This window comes from Tachypleus tridentatus, chromosome 2, assembly GCF_004210375.1.
Source record: "Tachypleus tridentatus isolate NWPU-2018 chromosome 2, ASM421037v1, whole genome shotgun sequence".
Taxonomy (NCBI): domain Eukaryota; kingdom Metazoa; phylum Arthropoda; class Merostomata; order Xiphosura; family Limulidae; genus Tachypleus; species Tachypleus tridentatus.
In genome coordinates, this window is record NC_134826.1 from 132,113,011 (window position 1) to 132,126,873 (window position 13,863).

Sequence of the window (13,863 nt, forward strand, 5' to 3'; positions counted from 1 at the left end):
TTTGTAAAAAATAACAACAAATGAATGATAAATCATGAATTAAATTTTTTTTATTAGGATATTATTTGTTCATCAACAGTTCTGAACATGAGCTTGGAGAACATGCAGGAGTTAGTACTCCTGTTTTTAAGGCTAATACTGGCAACAACTGTCATCTGAGGTTCTGGTATTATATGTTTGGTTCTGACAAGATGGGTCAGTTGCAGGTGAGTCTCTCAGAAAGAGGAACTTATCTTATGAGAGGAGTTTAATCTAGTTAATATGAAGATTATAATTTGAAATCATATTATTCTCAACTCTGCTTCCTTCATGTAATAATACCACCCCTTTTCTCTCTCTCTTATGAAGAAAGTGGCCCAGCATGACCAGGTGGTAAAGGCACTCAACTGGTAATCTAAGAGTGCAGGTTCAAATCCTCATTACATCAAACATGCTCACTCTTTTAGCTGTGGGGTTATTATAATGTTATGGTCAATCCCTCCCACTATTCGTTGGTAAAAGAATAGCCCAAGAGTTGGTGGTGGTTGGTGATGACTATCTAGTTGCTTTCCCTCTAGTCTTACATTAAGGACAGCTAGTGCACATACACATCATGTAGCTTTACACGAAATTCAAAAAAACAAACAATGAAGGAAGTAAAATATTTGATTGATTATTAACTTATACAAAATATCTTTTGCTTAAGCATTTTAATATCTAACAATACATATTTTAGGAGTGTGTTGTTCCAGTATACATATTATTTGGTTCAGACTTAATTAAGGTGTGCCATCTTCAAAGTTTTTTTTAAATCCCTTTCCACTGGAATTCATTTATTTATAGATATTAGATTGTAAGTAATCTTTATTCTTCTGATCACTTGGACATTCTGATTGATCCAGGTGTATATATTAGTGTGAGTTCTAATCTTTTAGCTGATTACCTAGTAATATAATGTAAAGCATATATTATTTTAATAACATAAAAATACTGTTGTATGAGAGATTCAAAATTAATGTGGTTATATAATTAACTTTATGGTAATCTCTGACACTTTCAGTGTTTTTAACTTTTTGGGAACCAGCAATGTAAGAAAAAAATTTTGTTGCATGCAAGTTACTGTCTATATCAAAGAAAAAAATGATTGAATTTTATATAGCTGACACAGAACTTCATCCTATCATCCATATTTTGTTTACATCCATTTGATATTGAAAATGTTCAATATGTTATGTTATTCAGTCTGACAACTCATATTAACAAGTAATGTGTATCTCTGGGGTAAAAATTGGTTCCCATTCACACGAGGCTATTTAAGCTAGACAAAAATAATTGGCTTATCTTTTTTGCATTGATTTTCTCATAATGGAGATAAATTCAGATCTTTACTGAATCTACTGAAATTTTATCTATATTTTGTAAGAAAGATATGAAATGATAAAGGAGACAAACTGCATTGAAGAGTTTCCTGATGAGAAGAAAACAAAAAACAAAAACAAGATGAACTAAATGAAACAGAACAAGAAGGAAAGGCAAGTAACTGAAGGGAGAAGTCCAAGCAGATGTTTCATCATAGATTCTGTACTTGTTGGAAGGTGTTTCATTACGAATCTTGTACAAAGGTCACCATGAGTATTCATAAAAAATATATATAAAAAATCGTAAAAATAATTGTCATTCAGTTGAATTTATTTTTATGGAAGAAAGAAGGAAAAAGAACAAGAAAAAAAAAAGAAAATAGAAATACAGTGTGAAAAGGGTGAACTTTTCCATAAAACATCGCCAACATTGAAATTTTCAAACAGTCATAAAATGTTGAGTATTACTGCCAAAAAAACAAATTAACTAAATGCCCTAAAGCGGTGTTTAAATTCTGCAGAAATCAGCAATATATTAGGAAATTTTGCTGTTCTAAGGTATGCATTATGTGTTAATACATAAAAAATATTCTTTTTGCAACAATATTTTATGCAGAAATCCTGGAATCAAAGCTGTAGCACCAACAGCTTGACATCTTAGAGTTTTGTCTTTAATGGACTGCTTCTGCCTTTTTATAACATGGACTAATATTTCAGATTCTGTACTGAGGTGAATACAGAAGCTGAGATGTTATCTCACTTTACAAACACTCCATTAAGCCAAAACTCCACTGTATATGTGCTGTCTAAAATACCCTTGAAACAGTTTGACCATATTTTCACCCCATCTGTGCATTAATACTTGATCTTCAGATTTTTCTTTTTGTAGGTGCAAACTAATTTTTGCTTTCTTATTCAATACCTTTTTTCTACATTAGTTAAATTTTCTCCTCTAATGATTGGATAATGTCTCTATATGGTATACATGTATCCCAACTCTTAACTTTGGAGTGATACGTGTAATAGGATCAGCATTAATGGATTCAGTTCATAACTACACAGTAAATGATGACAACCGAGATTGCTTGTTGGCTTATATAATTTTTTTAAACATCTAGAATTTTCTTGAAATTTTCAGAACATTTTTAGGATGTTCTAGAATGTTCTGGAAATGGAGTTCTAAATATCTTTTCTGCACATTTCATGGAGAAGGTTACATCACTCTTCTAAAACAAGATGGTATAAACAAGCAAAAATGCATGGGGTTAAAATGGTACAGATTTGTGTTTACAAAAGATTTTAACAACGAAGGAAGTGCAGCTTCTCTGGCTAGACCTCAACTGAGTAATACAGATTTGAACTGCAGTTGAGTACAAATATACCCCAGGTAGTATTTTGAGGATTAATATTTAGTTTGAGGTGACTTTTTTTGCACATGTACAATTGGTATTACAGATAGTCAAACTACCTTAGACTAGGAATAGCATAAAATCTGCATTATTTTGTGGTTCTTAGGTTATGGTGAATGGACTTGGTGGACAATCCTACATGGTGTGGAAAAAAACGGGTAATCAAGAACAGAAATGGCTCTATGCTCATATACTTGTGGGTAGCAGTCAAGATTACCAGGTGTTGTTTTTAGGAATTGTTGGTGGTGACAACTATACAGATATTGCTATTGATGAAGTCAAATTTACCAGTGGCTGTAAAGATGGTGGTAAGCTTGTTTTGTATTTTCAGGTCAGTCCTTCATTGACTAACAAAAGCATTCACAAATGTAATAATGTAAATTTTATATTAATTCCATGTTTATTAGCTATCTTAGTGTAAAAAACTTAATGAAAATGTAATTTTCCTAACTAAATTAAACTAACTTGTTTCAACTGAACACAACTTTGTCTGTCAGAATAGTCAGTATAGCAGATATTTTATTTGAAAATGGTTAATAATGCTGTAAGATAAATGTAAAAATAATGCATGTCTTTTAACAATTACACCAATTTGTAATGAAACTATTTATAGGTATACCAGTGATTCCAACTGCTCCAACTTGTAAAGAGTTAGAATTTGAATGTTTCAGTGGTAAGATCCAGTGTATCCCTATACAGTGGAAATGTGACTGTGTGTTTGACTGTAAAGATGGCAGTGATGAGGAAAACTGTGGTATGTAACATGTGCAACTTTCTAAAAATCATTTTCAAATTCATTTTTCACCTGTTATCATAGAAAACACCACCACTATTCTACAGTATAATATTTATTCATTTTGTCTAATTTAAAATAGTAACTTTGCGATGTACAAATGGATCGCTGTTGATGTTAGCAACTAGCATCAAGAAATAGTGGGGACTGTTGCTGAAGTTTTTATTTAATAAAATCATGAAGAGTGAAGGAAGCAGAAGTATTGATGTAAAGAATATATTAACAAGTTGCTGATAAGTAGAAATGAATTGTCAATGGCTAATGCTAATATGGCTCATTTTTATATAGGTGACTTATAAAAGAAGACATAAATTGAATTATTAAGTTTCCTGTGTATGTTCTTGAGAATTCTAGCTACTTTTGTCATATCTTATGTAAATATTTATAAAGTTAAGTGTGAAAGTTCAATGTAGAAATTATGGAAACATTATATCTCTCCTCTGAAAAACTAAAACTTAATTTCTTAACTGTGGTTGTATTTCACAATATATTTACTTATTGTAATCTGATGCATCTCAATTTATGTTGTAATTTTATTTCTAATACAGCACACAGCACTAGATAATCTTTTTTTTTAATTAAATGAAATATTAAAATTTTCAATTTGTTGCTATTCTTGTGTTTAAAATTATTTGATCTTTCTGATGCAAGATTTTAAAGTTCAGGAAGGTTTTAGATATCAAGTTCAAACTTGGGTCTTGGCGAGAAGAAACGTTCATAGGCCTAAACAAGAATCCTTATTTGGTGATATTTATTGGTTATAATCATAGTCTATCAGTAATATAAAGTAACAGTAGCTTGTTAATATACAGATCAACCATGATCATAGCATGATTATGATTTCATGTCTCTGACTGTTTAAGATGGGAAAGCTAGTGCACTTTAATTGAACTATGGAGGGTTTGAAATACAATATTTATAATAATTTTACTTTCATTATTTCTAATATTTTGATAAAGTTAAAAAGACAAAAAGAAAGCAAAAATTATTGAGACCCACTGGCTCTATTGTGTACGATACTGCAAAACATCTAGTTAACTAAATGTTTTTATTCACACTTATGTATTTCACACAAATGTAAAGTATGCTTTTATCTACAGTATATACGTATTTGTGGAAGGAATGCAAAAATATAACAATTGTTATTTGTTTAAGAGTTGCATTTGCGCTGTACTATCTTACATACCTCTACGTAATATTCTGAGCATGTTGGTCTGCAGACTGAGACCCTTAGCCTACTAGTGGGACAGTATTCCAAGGGAAATTTGTTCACATGTTCTCAGTTTTCGTTAAAATTTATTACAACTAAATTCTTTATTTTATTATTTTATATATACAATTAGGTTTTGATGAAGCCATGTACAATATTTAAGTAACTTACGAGTTGTTTTTTTTATTTTCATTTCAGATATCTCTTGTTTGTCCACTGGAGGTGAGAAACAGTTTTATTTTTCTTATGAATAATCCATATTTTCACCCAACAGTATTTTACAATGTTTTTGCAGGTTTTTACTTGTTACTGATATTACACAAAATCTATGTTTTATTTCCATGCATAAACTATAAAACAAATATAGTTTTTTTGTAGATGTAACAATTTCTTGACCATCTAGTTATTGCCTGTATGAGATCATTGGTTAATATTTACAATTTTTGTTGGGTAGATTACTGTCAACAAATAACTTAATTATGCACCTGAAAGTATTAACTGTATAGCAAGACTCTCTGGTTAGCAGATCGTCTTTGTTTGCATGCATTAAAGCTTGAGGTACTGGTTAACATGACCTGTAAACATTAAAACTGTGGCCAAATTCAGTAGTTAGCTTCTAATCTGTGTATACAAAAACAATACAACTGTAGACAATAGTTAGCATATAATCTGTATACATAAGTCATCTTGTTCATTGGTTCTTATTAGACCTCAGTGTAGTATATACTGTATTAATGCTACTTTTCCATAATAATTATATGACCTATCCACAAACCACCTGCAGAAATCCCATGAACCACAGACTGAGAGCTGCTGACCTTGTTATTTCTAATGGATATGTAACTAGATTATGAACCAACAGCTAGTGAATCAGTGGATACCTACATGTTTCTTAACTTTATACAACATTAACCTTACTATAGCCAATATGTAATGAAATTCACATCAAACAAGTTAAAGTTTCCGATAAATAAATCACATTTCATCTGTGATGATAATTTATATTTTTAGCTACAAGATCTGTATCTGTCTCTCAACCAACTGTAACTTCTCATCCTGGTACACTGCCTCCTCAAAAAAACTGTTCTTTAGGATGGATCCATTGTAATGATATTGAGGATACGTGTATTCCAGCTATCCTTTTGTGTGATGGTGTACCCGATTGTCCTGAAGGGATGGATGAAAAGTATGGATGCCGTGAGTATTTTAGCTTCTTTCTATAAAGAGTGTGTTTGTGAAATAAAAATAAATGCTTAATTATTTGGCTATGCTAACTTGTAAATAGCTAAAGGTTCTTTAATTGATTGAACTACTCAACTTTTGTAAATGGTTAAAGGTGTCTATGTTTATTAAACTACTAAGCTTTTGCAAATGCTTAAAGGTTTCATTGATGATTGAACTACTTAACTTTTGTTAATGGTTAAAGGTTTCTTTAAGTTAGCTTTTGTAAATAGTCAAAGGTTCTTTTATTGATTAAGCTACTACATGTTTTGTTTATAAGTTATTCAGTTGAATTAGTTGTTGTGCCAAAGTTAGGCAAAAGTAGTATTATCAAAGGAGTGTAAAATAAACATTTTCTCATGAGATATACATATCTAAACACTTACCCAAACACATACCTAAAAATAAACTTAAACAGCTACAGAAATTAGTATTTTGTCTTACTGTCTTTCACTTGAGATGCAGTGAACAACTCAACGTCTTATAGATCTGACATTAAAAATTCTACAAGTTTATATCTCATTGCTTTTTTATACTCTTTAAAATTCCAAATAATTTTCTCATATTTGATAAAAGTTAAAGTAATAAGTATGTCGTAAATTTAAGACCAGCCTTATGAAAACATAACTATAATAAATTTAAGTCGATCATATGTTTGTAATATTGTCTTTTAAGTAAATGCTATATACATTAGGCCTTTGAGTGTGTATAAGAAACTATAAACCACTGTGTATAACAAATCTAATCTCTTCTTATGGTGACTGATTAAACAGTAATGGGGTGGGAAAATATTTATCTTATTCATTTCTTGTGTCCTAATTTACCTATAAATCAGTAACTATGAAATGATAATCTGTAGGTAAGGTTTGTTTGTTTTATTAACAGGCAACTGGCTTCTCATGAAACCGTGAAGCAATGATAAAGAAATTGGCCTATTTACCAACAACCACCCTACCTCTGTAAACATAAGAATGTCAGTTTCATGCCTTTTTAACAACATTTTATAAAAGTTTGTGAAGTGTGTCCCCTAGATTGTAGAGATGTCAAAGAAAAAAGGGATTCAGTCTTTTACCTACATGTTGTTTTCCACAGGGAGCTTTCAATAGGCTTGCGTTGGTCACTTACAGTATTAATTTTTTGCCAAATTCTTTGAAAATATTGAATTTTTATCAAACAAAATGTCAGGATGAATGCATATTTGTATGATTTTTTTAACTTGTAGTATAGTTGTTGCCATTTTAGGGTTGTTTAATTGATAACGTATTTATGTGTAAGCAAATTTCAAATATATTTATTTCAGTAGAACTCTAGCTAAACTAGAAATAGCAAGTTTGAGAAAATGAATGGACTGTAGCTGCCTATTTAAGACATTTAGGCTTCTATACCAAGGTCTTCTTCAGACCTCTCTATAGAAACTGAAACATTATTGTATATTCTTTCAGTTGTAGTCCATTAAAGTTATGAAAATTTAAATAGTTAAAAATAAAAAAGTGGAAACTTTTATATGTAGTTTTAGAGTTGAAACTGTATAGTTTGTTAGCAGACTTGTTTGATAGCTGAAAAGTGTCACACTTTATAACTGTTTATTAAACATTTATAAAGTTAGTTAGATTTTATATAAATTTATTAAAGACATTTTGTGAAATACATGGTGTTAACTGAAATGTTCTATGAATGAACATTGTTAACGTACCAATTAATAAGCTTATTTTAATTTTTGTTGAATGAAAGAAGAGCTAAACACAAAACTTACTATTTTTTGGTTTTCAGTGTTCACTTCCTTGTTGATGTAGTTAGGTAAATTATAGAACTTACAAGTTTTTATCAGTAAAACTTCAGCAATCTTTTAAACATTTTTCAAACACTAAAATGTTGTTGCCTTTGTAAATTTTACTGCTTCTTCTTAAAAAATATTCACAAAAGAAATTAGGATGTAATGTCTTACAGTGTAACAGATTAGGATGTTGAAATTAAGACCTTTTACATTTTGTTTTTGTATAATATATTAGTAAATTAGTGTTTTCATTTTATCTGTGCTTATCAATTTTACTAAGCAGCAATAAGTTTAGAATTTATCTATGCTGATGGAAAGTTCAGTGAAAGAGCTTCAAGAGTGGGCTTTATCTGTGTAGATGGAAAGCTTCATTGAAAGCTTTAAGTGTGAGTTTTGTCTGTGCAGCTGGAAATTTTGATTAAAAACTTTAAAAATAGGTTTTACCTTCACTAACCAAATTTCTATTAAATAGTATTAAATGTGAATGGATAGATCCATGAAACAACTCTAAGTGTGGGCTTTATCTGTGTAGATGGAAAGTTTCTTTATGCAGTATTAAGCTTCAGAGTTACTTGTGCAGATAGAAAGTTGCATCAAAATAAATTTGGTACAAGTTTTACCTACACAGATGTCAGATTTCTAACAAAAAATGTTAATGAAATTTTGCAGTTATTGTAGTTTTTTTGTTACTGTAAAAAAGGTTAAATTTGGATATAAATAATTCAATGAATAACAACACTAGAAATGATACTTTTAATTCTCAAAGAATGCAAAAGTTAAACTTGTCATTTTTAAACATTTTGTTTCAAATCCAAATCTAACCAGTGAAGATATGGTAAATAATAAAATTTGAGTACCAGGTTACTTATTCTGTCTTACTGAAATTTCTCTGTCTGTAGTTCCAAAATAAATGTTTTAATTTTAGTTATTCATTTATACTTTTCAGTGATTTAATCTAAACTCAAATTTTTTATTGTCACTTCATAGCTGCTTTACCTCCATGTGGTGAAGGCTATTATTTCTGTAAAGACAAAGCTTTTCCTCCATGTGTGGCTGAAAATCAACTATGTGATGGAAAAAGTGACTGTAGTGATTCGTCTGATGAGAGCTTGTGTATGGAAGGTGAATAAGGAAACATTAATTATTGTAGAAACATTATGATTACTTTCAACTTTAAGTGTAATATTTTTTTCAATACCTATAAAATTTTATAACAATAGACTTAAATGTGACCGGTATTTGTAGTTAAATAATTAGTACTAAATGAGTTTTATTAAATCCAAGTTATCTCTTAGAATCAAGCAATAAGCATTGAAACATTATTTATCATTTGGTGGGGTTTTAAGATGGATTTTAATTTATGAAGATTTTATGTTCTATTTTATAAAAAATAATTTTTAACCCTTATTACATTTCTAACCTAGGTAGTTATTTATGACAGGAGTACAATAATAAAAACTTTCCTGCTAGTTCGCTTTTGTACGATTGCTGTTCAGAAATTATTTAAAGCACCTTAAGCACTTGCACAACAAATTTTGGGTTTATTTTCTGTTGGAACTTTGCTGGGAAGTCCTATAAAAACTGAATTTTTAAAGACAGTTTAAAATGATTATAAAAGTCTATGGATTTAAACTTCATAAAATTTGTTTTTGGTTTTCTTAATGGATTTTTCCATAATTCAGCTATGTAGATGTATCCTTTCCCCTTGTTTTATGCTGACAACACCAAGATTTTCAGGGAAATAGTTAATATTGAGTGTAAGAAATGAACTGTGAAGTTCATATTACAACCCAATTCTTTGAATTTATAAAGCATGTTACTGACAATATTTTGTAACTTGTTTCCTAAAAATTTGTCAGTAACATCTTTAAAGACATCCATACTTTTTCAACTTTCTTCTTGGTCTTTTCAAATTACATCTACAGTCAATTTCTTAACCTGGGGCTCAACAAAAATCCTTTTTTTAAAATTTTGCTTCTAAAAGAGCTGGGAATTTCCCACATAGATACTTGGAATAATTATCATCTTTTTCTAAGGTTTATACAGACTACTTTATCAAGTCCAATTTTATGTGAAATGGAAGTAATAGGACTTCCTTTGTGTCAACCACACTTTTATTTTCAGTGTTTTTTGATCCTGGAGTCAGGCTGACTCAATGCTTATTTATCCAGTGCTGATTGTGTGCTCTGCTGCTCCATTCACACATACAAAAAAACTTTGTATAACTGGATCTACAATAGCATACAAAAGACTTTTAAGGCTCCACAAAGTAGCGAACCATCTTTATTGTATTTAACCTTAAGATGTTTAATGTTTTGAACATTTCTGTTTTGTTTCTTTTTAAATTTAGTAAGGGAACTTTTTGTTCACTTACTAAATTAAATACAAATGTTTCAGGTGATGATGTGCCATTCATATGTGTGGTATAAAATTATGGTGTATCAGATATATTATGACTAATTTTAATATTTTATATATGCAGATGGTACTGTATTGTTGAAAATGTCTACAACTATTAAGCACTGTTTTATCAAATTACTGTATTTGGTTTTCAGAAAAAACTACTTAACAGCAAGAATACAGACCGTCACTAGTTTTTAGTCACAAGATCTAAATGGCAGTAGGCTACACGTTTTATGGCATTAGAAAAATACTTATGCATTGAATGAAGACAAAACTATAATTTTAGTACTAGCCTTAATATTAGTAAACATATAACTAGTTTCTATAACAAATTACACTATGTAACACAAATTTTGTTTCTGGATAGTATGTATTATTTCTTAATTGCTTATGTTGTAAAAGTACAGAAAATGGTCATTATTCCCTTCAAACTTTGCTTTTGTGACCTGCATAATGAAATTTAGAAATTAACCTATTTTATGTGTAAAAACAGGCAAATTTTCATTTATGTAAGGTCTGAATAAAACAAATGAATCAATATTTACATGTATTTATACAAAAATGTTTAGAAGTGAATCGTTTTTCAAGATTTGCGACTGTAATATAAATCACTTTCAGGTATCAGCCCCCAAAAATAGCCTCCCGTCATGTTTTCGTTATGTGCTCCCAGGTCACAAAAGGAAAGTTTGAAGAGAAAAATAGGTCTTTTTCATTTACTTTAGGCATAAGCAGTTGGGAAATAACAGGAACGAGAAAAAGTAAAAATTTTGTTACATAATGTTACACAACATTAGTGTGATCTTCAGTGTATATAGATCGAGAGAAATAGTTTCATACCGTGGTGCGATGGAAGATGTCTTTATTGTATATAGAGAAATTTTTATTCAGAAATAACTCTTCAGTTAAATAAAAACAAGAATAAAACTTTTAACTTGTAAAAAAAACATAAGCGTATATAAGTATTTAGGAAAGAATTATTGTGTTTGTTTCTTTCCTAAACACTTATATATACTTGTGTTTCTAAAATGTTGGAATACTTTACCTATCCTGTACTGCAAGAATATTGCTTTCATTACTTGAAAATAAGAACAACAACCCTTTCTGTAAATATTGTTGTTAAGACTTGATTAAATGTATTGTGCACTTTCAAATGTTGTTTTAACCAGTTTTGTTTTTAAGAAACTCTTTTGGTGTTTGTATATGGAAGATATGAATGTTTTTTGTTTGTTTGTTTTTTCCAGTAAGGAGAAATACTTTATTACTGATGAATCTTTAATCAAGAATTCTTCTAATTTGTATTGATTATTTTAGAATGCCCCAGTTATTTCTGCAAGAATAATGCTACTTGTAGCATTGCTAAACACAAGATGCCTAAATGCAGGTAAAATATTTATCCATTGAGATTTTTAATTATTTTCAGTTTTGTTCTTTTAAAGTTAAATAATTTTCCCTTCGTGGATTACCTTCTATCTAGAATGAAGGTGTTTATTTGTGCATTTGATTTTGTTCACATACTACATTTCATAGAAAATATTCTAAGTGATACCAGCTTTTTTAGCTTGTTTTCACTTTAAGAAACATAAGTGTATACAAGTATTTAGGAAAGAATTATTAATATTGTGTTTCTTATATATTGCAAACTTTTACCTATACTGTGTGAATATTGTTTTTACTAAAAAGTTTAAGCCAGCTTAAACATTTTTAAAGGACTACGAGAAATTTTTTAAAATTTGTATTTGGTTATTCTAATTTTTCTTTACCAACATCCAGTTGCCAGGAGGAATATGAAGGTAACCGGTGTTCCTTCAAGATTACAAAGCCTCCGCCTGAAAGTACACTATCTGACAGTAAGGAACTATCCTAGTATTATTTTGGTGTACTGTGTACTTTTTCTTTGAGTTATATAGCTGTGTATTTAGTGTTAAAAGTTGTTAAAAACAGAGAAATGAGAATTAAAACTTTTCTTACTGCAAGTAGTCACGAGAAACCTTGTGCTTTCACTTATTTTTATATAAACTTTTTAAACAGCATTTAGATAAAAAAATGTACATTGAAATTCAAGTGTTTATTTTATTTACAATCCTAGAAAACTTTTGTATTTTAGGCAAAGCATGGATCGTTGGAATTGTGATTGGAATTTTGTTAGTAGGATCCATTGTTGCACTTGTTATCCACCAGTATATACAGAAAATGAAAGAGTAAGTTGTTGACATGTGTCAATCAGAACTGATTTTATAATTAAAAAAACATTCATTTTTTACCCCAGCATGCACAAGAGAGTACACAGATATATAGCTTTAAAATGGGTAATGTTCAGTTTGGTATTTTATCAGAATGAAGGGAGCTATTTGTTTATATAATCGAAATCTCTATTTGTAGGTTAAAAAATTACACATCTTTAACACTCCTACGAAAAGTGGGGCCTAATAGGCCCCACTTTTCGTAGGAGTGTTATTAGTTCTTTTATTATGTCAATTGGATGATTTCAAATGATTAATATATGGGTTAATTTATAAACATTCAGATAGTGTTTAGAATATTAAGCAGTTTTTAATAAATAAAAAAAATTTTTTTTTTGTCAGAACTGAAAGTCCTTTATAATACTTTTAAATGTAGGCACTATAATTTGGAATTTGCTACAATTTTTTTTTAATGGAATACCATACTACAAAATATTGTAAATAAAACAATATCTCTATGGCAGTAATTTATAGATTCATATCAAACTCACTGTAGTGATTTAATTGAGATTATGAATAATTTGTTTTGCACAGAGAAAGGAAGAATACCCCTCAAGCCATTGATAATCCAGTGTATGGGCTGCCATTAGATAATATAAAAAGTAAGTATTAAGATACATTTGCTTATCTTTAACATGAATTTTATTTTATAATTTATAGTCTTTGTATTAATAAATACTGTATTTTACAATTTATTATAGGTGATTCTGAAATTTTTCCTGACCAGCCAACTGTTTCAGGAAGAGCTGCACAAGTAAGTTGAACTTTGATTGGCTAGAAACACATTACATTCATGTAAATACAGGTTCATGAATGCTTATTATTCTCTCAATTTATTCTTTAAACCCAAAAGACTGAACAGCTGACCTTTCTTACATATATATATATGTATTACAATATTCTTGCTTGGTTGAAAACATTTCCTTGAAGATTGCCTGTTAACTGATTATCATAAGAGATGTGAAATTGGCCATGTTGAAGCTATTTTAAGCCACGATTAAATTTTATATATTTCTGAAGTTATTTATTAGCCTATTTTGTAACACTAGTTGAAGATAAAGAAGTGTTACAAACATTTCAACATGATTCTATTTCTTTCAGGATCAGAATCTCTCAACAGAAATAGAAAATCCAGTGTATGATAAGCAGTATTAAAACTGATTTGTACAAAAGCAGACAATGTTTCAAATTATTAAATTCTTTAGGAACTGAAATGTATTTGTGTTACTTGTATTAATAAAAAAAATAATAAGCAAGTTGTTCATTATTCTTTTAAAAACAACAAATAAATGGGAACCAATCGCCTATTTCTAATGCTAGTAAAGAGTAGAGAACAACAAAACTCAACCTGTACTGTAATATTTTTTTAGGTTACTTACATACATACCTGTAACTTGATGGTGCACTTGTCATTTTTATATAACCAATCAGTTCACGTAACCTGTGATTTTAAGAAATTCTTTATATATGACACAA

General features: G+C 29.4%; 1 protein-coding gene across 1 annotated transcript in view; it reads left to right on the forward strand.

Moving 5' to 3' along the window:
* The window catches only part of LOC143245132 (MAM and LDL-receptor class A domain-containing protein 1-like), a 209,706-nt gene extending 196,023 nt beyond the window's left edge, over positions 1 to 13,683 (forward strand). Inside the window, exons 88-99 of the mRNA XM_076491067.1 lie at positions 58 to 206; positions 2,853 to 3,054; positions 3,360 to 3,500; positions 4,948 to 4,971; positions 5,761 to 5,946; positions 8,732 to 8,866; positions 11,459 to 11,528; positions 11,918 to 11,994; positions 12,252 to 12,345; positions 12,922 to 12,989; positions 13,089 to 13,141; positions 13,489 to 13,683. Of these exons, the coding sequence (XP_076347182.1) occupies positions 58 to 206; positions 2,853 to 3,054; positions 3,360 to 3,500; positions 4,948 to 4,971; positions 5,761 to 5,946; positions 8,732 to 8,866; positions 11,459 to 11,528; positions 11,918 to 11,994; positions 12,252 to 12,345; positions 12,922 to 12,989; positions 13,089 to 13,141; positions 13,489 to 13,542 (1,253 nt within the window). The 3' untranslated portion in view covers positions 13,543 to 13,683. The remainder of the gene's footprint in view (positions 1 to 57; positions 207 to 2,852; positions 3,055 to 3,359; positions 3,501 to 4,947; positions 4,972 to 5,760; positions 5,947 to 8,731; positions 8,867 to 11,458; positions 11,529 to 11,917; positions 11,995 to 12,251; positions 12,346 to 12,921; positions 12,990 to 13,088; positions 13,142 to 13,488) is intronic.
* Positions 13,684 to 13,863: the final 180 nt, after the last annotated feature.